The sequence below is a fragment of the Tenrec ecaudatus genome, chromosome 2, assembly GCF_050624435.1.
Source record: "Tenrec ecaudatus isolate mTenEca1 chromosome 2, mTenEca1.hap1, whole genome shotgun sequence".
NCBI classification, from domain to species: Eukaryota; Metazoa; Chordata; class Mammalia; order Afrosoricida; family Tenrecidae; genus Tenrec; species Tenrec ecaudatus.
Genome location: NC_134531.1, coordinates 294,629,389 through 294,637,249, shown reverse-complemented (window position 1 = coordinate 294,637,249; position 7,861 = coordinate 294,629,389). Strand labels below are relative to the sequence as shown.

General features: G+C 44.2%; 1 protein-coding gene across 6 annotated transcripts in view; it reads right to left on the bottom strand.

Annotated features, from left to right (window-relative positions):
- Positions 1 to 500: 500 nt before the first annotated feature.
- Positions 501 to 7,861, bottom strand: part of CD47 (CD47 molecule) — an 80,977-nt gene continuing 73,616 nt past the window's right edge. For 4 of the 6 annotated variants that reach the window (XM_075542569.1, XM_075542568.1, XM_075542565.1 and 1 more), the window contains 4 exons: positions 6,011 to 6,042; positions 4,288 to 4,312; positions 3,661 to 3,693; positions 501 to 1,650 (listed from right to left, as the gene is read on the bottom strand). In XM_075542569.1, coding sequence (XP_075398684.1) covers positions 1,646 to 1,650; positions 3,661 to 3,693; positions 4,288 to 4,312; positions 6,011 to 6,042 — 95 coding nt within the window. In that variant the 3' untranslated portion in view covers positions 501 to 1,645. The remainder of the gene's footprint in view (positions 1,651 to 3,660; positions 3,694 to 4,287; positions 4,313 to 6,010; positions 6,043 to 7,861) is intronic. The other 2 variants (XM_075542566.1, XM_075542567.1) reach the window with 2 other exon arrangements.

The window sequence follows — 7,861 nt, the reverse complement described above, 5'->3', positions numbered from 1 at the left end:
CATCGGGTCTTTCCATTTCGGTTTGCCGTGACAAACCAGTTGGTCCCAAACATGAAATATAACGATTAATTTGGCATGAAGGAGGCACATGGGAACATTCAGAGGACTAAGAAGTAACTCTTAATGCAACTACAAACAGGAATGTCTTACTACACAGACAGGGAGAATTCCTAGTGTTTCAAGAGGGTATTGGTGAGCAATCAAAAAGCTTGGCAAACACCTAAACGTTTTAAAATTTTTTAGCGATCAAATATTCGAATATAATTCTACCCAAAAAAGGTCTTTTATTTTGAAATATTTGTACGAAAAGCATGAGGTTCACATATGCTCTCCTGTAGGCACCCCGCTTTTGTCCATACAGAAGATGCATGTGCCTACCTTACACACGCACATACGAACACACACCCACAAACGAGGTAAGAACGACTGCTAATAATCTAAAAATACTCCAGGCGACCACAACTGGCAGAGGGCGATTTTCTTCTAGCCGGGGTAGGAAATGGGGGTGGAGGTGGGGGGGCGGGGGGTTGTGTGACCTCTCCATCTTTAGAGTGCAGGGAGCATGAGGCCGGACGACAGAAGGAAGGTGATGAGCGTTTGTCATGCAACATAGATACAACAGTAACCACATCACCCTCTTCCGCAAGGGCCGGCCGGTGGGCCTGTGGGTGACACACATTATGCTGCCATGCAGGGGACTCGTTGTTCACACTTCAATCTTGGTTTCTGGTTGGAGAAGGAGTGAAGAAACACTGCAGAGAGCTTGCCTTTGAATCGGAGGAAGGGAATGCGTATGTTACAACCACAGCTATTTTTGCTGGACAGTGTGAACATAGTGCTCTGAGAATCTGGCTCCTTTCTGCAACTCATGCTGTCGTGCCACTGGACTGTGTTCAGAGAGAAGAGGCTGCGTCTTGCACAGCAGAGCCAACAGCAGGAGGACAAGACAGCGGTCACAGGGCTCTTCACATCACAGACAAACACACCCAGCAACCAACATCCCCGAAACCTGGCAAGGATCTGCTATGTTGTACGCTCAAAGAGGAATGTATGAAGGGCAACCCCCAGGAACGAGGACCACTATCTCCACTGGAATCACGTAACACACAGGTGGCACACAAGATGTTCCCAACAAATGGCCCACAAGTGGCAGACACGTCTTTCAGCTAACATTGTATTTTCCAAAGCTGCTGGGACCCTCAATTTCACTGGAAGCCACTGTTTTCAGAGATTCTTTGATAGTCACCAGGTTGGTGCTCCAGAATTCTCACCTTGCACCAACGTCAACAGGTGACAGTCCAGAGCACCTGGGAGCTGCAAGGCACCATTCTTGGAAGTTGCCTTCTCGATTTTACCTCCAGGTGAATAAACACAGCAACAACAATAAAATTGGATCTCAACTGGGCTCACGACACAGATCATAATTTTTTTTAACTAAAAAGTTCTTTAAAAAGCAAAACTTGTCTGTAACAACCATGTACAGGTAAATGATTTATTTTCTCCCACAGATTTAGAGCAGACCAAAGTGCCTTGTTTTCTTCTCCCCAACACAGAGGAGGCAAGGCCACACGGGGCTTAGTCACAAGTGTATCCTTTCACGTTTCACTCTGTTCTCGCCACATCCAGGTCCATCAGGCCTCTTCAATTATTCTGGAAAATTGAAAAAGGAACACATCATCACTATTCATATCTATTTTCTAGGCATTAATAAGTTAAGACATTAAAAAATGGGCATAATTTCAGATAGTTTCTAAAAATTAAAAACAAACAAACAAACAAACAAAAACCTATTCAAATTAGTTCTGAAAGGCCAGAGACAGAAACCAAGCAAATCATTTGTGTTTTTAGTTTCAGTTAAGTAAAAAGCCAAATAAAAATAAGCATCAAGTTTGATAATCCCCTCTTGCTGGGTTAGTAAGGAAAAGCCAAGTGACGTTTTTTTCTGCTCAAAAGATACTGATCCTAGAATAATATTCTATTACCTTCATTCTATTTAATTTTATAATTTTTCAAATGGTATATTAGGTAGAGGTCTACATTTCATGTCATCAACTTTGTATTCAACAATTTAAGCTAGTCCTTATCAACCATTCCACGTGAGCGAGGTGTACTTATGGCTGGTCCACATGCAAAGGCACTGGAACCCTGTCCCTCAGGGCAGGGGCACTCTGCGCCTCACTCACCGACAAGCTCTAACTATGAGCCTTCAGCAGGAGCCAGTGGAGAGAAGCCACCAGAGATATTTAAACAAGAGGGAAAAAACAAAAACAAATCCCTCTCAGCTAAATAATAACAAGATTAAGGAAACTTCCAAAAGTTATTACAGATTGCATGTGCTACGACCACATAAGTGCTCGAAGCAAAGGTGCTTTACAGTTTTTCCAGGTAGAATGGTTCAAAAGGTCAGGTCTAAAGGGAGATTACCAAAGGAAAAAGCGCTCAAGGTTCTCGTACTGCTTTTCTGAAGGGGAGAAAGGGGGCTTATTTTCTTCACATAACTACAAAAGAATGACACCACAATAGATACGCAATAAAGAAATTACACGTGAGAACCCCAGAATGTAAACAAGGGCAGACCAGGTCGCAAGTGCAGTTCTAGTTTAATGTCTTGATTCCTCTTAACTGCAATTCCCTTTTGGAAGAAGGCGATGACTTGTACAGTAAACGCTCATCTTCTGTGGTAAAGGCGGTGACACAAACCTACACAAGCGTGCATGCGTGATGGTTTCTTGCGGAACACGGCCTCTTACGCACTGTTGTAAGATGAACGCACTAACACATGATCGGGGTGATTTCGGTCTTAGCCACACGTCAGTTGCACCCAGGGGACTCAGAGCCAGCCTCCTGTGCTCTCACGCTCTGCTTTGCTGCGGAGGGGGGAAGGAGGCCACGGGCTTCAAGACAGGCAAATACTAGCCGATCATTGAAAATACAGAGGGAGGCCAAGGGATGGCTATACGTATTCACGATATCAGGAAATTCCTGATAAGGTAAAAGCATAGACACAGTGATTAAAGTATAACAAAAATGAAGAACCATAGTGTGTTCATGTGAAATAAAGATGAATGCTTATAGCGCTCGGTCTCTCAGACTTCCAGATCTCTAACTATTAATAAACATAAGGGTTTGAAATAGTCAACAAAGGTCTGTGGCATTAGTCCATATTCCCCCCCCAAAAAGCAAGGAAGAAAGCAAGAAAGGAGGACAAGAAAAAAGATGGAAGGACAGGTCTCTTTCTCTTAAGAAGTTAGAGCCACGTTCCTGCTAAGAAGAGCACAGATACCAAATCCCCGTGGATTGAGTGCAACGAAAACGCCAGCACAAACCAGACACACTGTCAGAAAGATAAAGATTGGAGCCAGATTATCTATGCCCCTTTCCGAAAGCTTTTTAAAGCTGTAATCACAAGGCAATAGACTCTCTGCTGTGAGCGATATGAACGGAGAATCTCGGTGACACTACAACTGTTAGATCTTTAACTGTGCACTTTCTTACAAAACATTGAAAATTTATAAATCAAGAAATTTGGACCTTTATAATTTGACAGTGTCTCTTTCAGTTAAAGGGGGGAAAAAGGCCAGACTTTCAAGAAGCGATTTTATATTTTTCTAATGCCCATGTTTTAGCCAGTCTAAAATTGTAGGTGCATTTTATACTTACCTTCATTCATCATTCCTTTTGATTCTTTAAAGGCTAAGAATTAGTAACAAGCCAAGCAGCCAGTTAGTATGGTTCCACAGTTAGTTAGAAATCAATTCTAAAGAAACAAATCTGTAGAGATATCATGCTAAATGCTCTAAGGCCAGACTAAGTTTAAGGCTGTCATTTTACTGCAATGGGTCACACCCACAGGCATCTTCCGGAGACAGTACATCCAGGCGGATATACAGGTCTAAGTTTAGGAAGAAAGGAACAGGGACGTGTGGTCTCACCTCATGGTGACACCCTGGATCTTCATGAAATTTGCTAGTGAGCAATTACAATGATTCCTGACTAAAGCTTTCACACTTCTTAACATCAAAAGAGGACGGTGCACCCCCTGTCTAAGTCTTACATGGCTGGGGCAGGTCGGAACGGAGGAGGCAGAGTGGTATCTTCTCCCCAGAAGTGGAAAATATTACAAAGGCAGGACTTTCTTAAATTCCCAATGAATCCTCGGGAAAAGAGAGGCCAATGCAAGAGAAGAAATAAGACTCTCCTCAAGACCCAGAAGGGACATTTTCAAACCTCCTTGGGGCCCAGTTGGTGATGGGTCAAGGACACACAAGTTTGGAAATGATCACATACCATTAAGGGGTTCCTCTACCGCTTTCTGGAAAATATTTAAAAATAAAACTTATCAACATGTGTTTTTTATACTAAAATCTCTAGCTGGTAGCATTTGAAACTACAGTCGGTCCCCTGTATCTGCGGGCTCCGTCTCCCAACAATCCACCGAGGGCGGCGAGCCCACAGCGGAGGGGCGGCAGACGCAATGAAGTGGGCATAGCAACCCCTCAAAGGCTGGTCAGCAAGTGGCTACGCTGCGACTCACATAGCACTCACAGCGTATTAAGGGAGTACGAGGAATCGAAAGATGATATACGCAGGAGGGAGGAGTGCAGGCTATATGAAAATGCGATGCCATTTTAGATGAGACTTGAGTATCCATGGAGGTTAGTATTTGCAGGGGGTCCTGGAACTAATCTCTGTGGATACTGAGGAGCGACTGTAGGTAGTGAGCTGAGAATTTCATTGTCTGAGAATGAAATAAGGCAGTACATCAAGGTTAAAGCAAAGCTTGCCAGGCCTAGTTAACAATTTAATAATTGTTTACTTCTTTTAATATTACTTGCTCTATGCAGAATTTCCCACCTTACCCCGCCCAGTTCAAGAAATTCTAACATCTTGAAAACATTGTTAAATGCCAACATAAAGAGCAACAACAGAGTAAACAGCGGTCGACCAGGAGACGGGAGCAAAACAATCATTTTCAAGCCATGCAAACAGAGGAAGACATTTTATTAGAATTTAAAGGTCCTAAGGTTTGACTATTCCTCACAGAAGCGCTTTAGAAACCGCCGGCTGTTAACAAGAGGGCTTAACAATCACTACCTCCACCCCCTCTTTCTGAATGAACCCCTGGGGTAAAAGGAACCTTCTGACCCCCAGTGCCTTTCAGGTATGTTATACCGAAGCTTCTCAGATCTGGGTCAGATGAAACCTCGCCTTCCTGCCACAGTTCAGCATTCCGGGGAAGCAAGCCCATGCGTGTGCTGTCAGTCTTCCATGGGAAGCTGAGGACAGTATAGAGTATGTACACTCTCTAGACCTTCATTTCCATTAAAAAAATCTTCTTGGGGTCATGACTACAATAAATCTCTATTTCTAACCACCCCTCCCCCATTCACCTATCTCCCTAAATTTGCTTCTTTCCTTGGAATTTTCTCAGTTAGTTTATTAAGATATTTTAAGATAGGTGTTACTACCAGTATAGTATGAGGGAAGACAAATATTTACAAAAATGGAGGGGGTAAGGGAAGGAACGAATCAAAATTCAGAATATGATCCAGCAATATTTACATCTTATAGATAATACTTTCTCAATGAAATAAATCCAGAACATAAGGTCCTTGCTCTCTCTCCCTTTTAGGCCTGCGATAGTCATGCTGGGTATGCACATCAAATGCACAGAAGGCCCCAGAGGTGAGAAGAATATTCTGGAATCGGCTCCCTCCTGATTGCAGAGATAAGAGCCTGTTTTCCCACACATACATTTTCCTGCTCTTTGTGTGCGAAGAAGTGAGCACTATCTCAAGGGTCATTTCTTCCACCCCACTGCTCCTAGACGATCCACCCATCCTAAGCTACTAAAACCATCAAGCAGAAGTTTCAGAAATGAATTGGATATATTCATGCAAAGGTCATGAGATGACATCCATGCTCATGCTCCAAAGTGACCCCAACTGCCAGCCCTCAGTCTGTATGAGCAAATGTCTCTGCCAATTCATTTAAGAAAAATTTAACTTACCCTGGGAGGTTGTATAGTCTTCTGATTGGAAGCTGATACAATTGAAAGAATAAAAGGAATTTAATAAATGACATCAATTACGGCAATAAACAGGTTTTACTTTGAAATAAACCGTGCGGCACTAAAACTACTTGAGCCGGTAATTTTACTGAAAGACTGACTGCCTTCTACTATTCAAAAATATAGACCATTCTTGGTTGTACACATTGATATAAAAAACGATGCAAATAATCCACCCACATGAAGGAAACGTACACATCCATTCCCTCATTCATGCATGTCTTCTCTCCAGCCAGATAAGCTACATGCTAGGCTTCTTGATGGTAAAATACTGCCGGTAATCCAGCCCCAATATGGACTCCCTCCCTCCCTCCCTCCCGACCCAGCCCAGTCACAATGAGGGAAACCGAGCCATGAGCGCCCAGTGCTTTTGTGCCAGCACCTCCGACTCTCTCCTCGCGGTCCTTAGCCCAAGCTGCTCTCCCTGCATTCGGTCTACTTTTGCAAGTTCCCAGTATCTCAGACTAAAGAAACTAGTTAGACCTTCCTAATTAGTTAGAAAACTACTCTTGGTAGTTGGTTATAGTCACAATCAAGTTCTTCCTGATCGGTTCCTCCTCAGTGCTCTCAACTGCTTCGGAGAGAATTGGTTAATGGGAACAAAGTGGGTGAAATATTAAAGGAATTCCTCTAATTAGGTAGAGACAAAGCTAAGAAAGGAGGTCGCGCAGCAGCTGAAGTCAGTGGTAAATACAGCCAGTCTTGGTTCTAGGCTACACAAGCGTCAACTAGCACCATTCTAGCGAATGCTTACAGGGCGAGGAGCTGGTGGCCAGAACAGTAGTCATCCCTGGACCCTGGACTGCAACTCAACAGGCAGGCAGGCCCCAGGGGACTGTTTTCGATCCCTCTGCTACTACCGCTCTCCAGCCCCAACCCTTCACACCTGCCCAAACTGCAGGTTGGGCACTGATTAAAAGGCAATTAAACTAGGAGCTGCCAGAAACCTACAAAAATCAACAACAAACCCAACCCAACCCAAGCCACTGTCATCAAGTCTGTTCTGAGTCACAGCGCCCCTGCAGGACAGTGCAGAACCGCTCCTTTGGATCCACAGAACTGGAATCTTCACAGGGGCAGTTAGCGCCATCTTTCTCCCTTGGACCAGTCGGTGGGCTTAAAATGGCAACTCTGCACCACTGGGAGCTTTCCCCGGGCTTCTTAGCGGCCTACATGGTTCTGTCAGAGACACTGGCACCTGACTGGCTTCCTAAGACTCTGAAAGGAATTGGAATGTTGGTGATGGCAAGGGAAAGTGCCAGAGAAAGCTGGCCAGGAGTTCAAAGTGTAGAGTGATGAGGCAGCAATGAGTAAGAAGACAGGAATAGGGACTTCATGGAAATAACGCAATAGCTGACTAACAACAAGTCAAGACACCAAACCAGGGGGACTAAATAAAAGAAGACAAAAGGACCTCCATTGAGCCATGCTGCTGAGGATCAACAGAATGACAATGACCTGAGTGTAACGGACACTTCTCGTTCTTAAGGTGTAAACTCTTCCACTGTGTGTGTGTGTGTGTGGGGGGGGGTCTAGTTACGTATCTGCTCAGGAAGATTCTGTCTGCTACTGCCAAGGTGTGACTTTAAAATAGACTTTCCTTACTGGAGGCAACTTGAGTCGAAAGCTTTGTCTTTCTCCTGTGGATTGGCGGGTGGTTTCAACCTGCTGGCCTTGAGGTTAGCAGCCCAACGGATAACCACTACATCACCAGGGCGCCTTTGGAGCCAAAGAAGGCCACTTTGCTCCACACCGGGATTTTGTGTTTTTGCATTTGCTTTTAAAATAGCA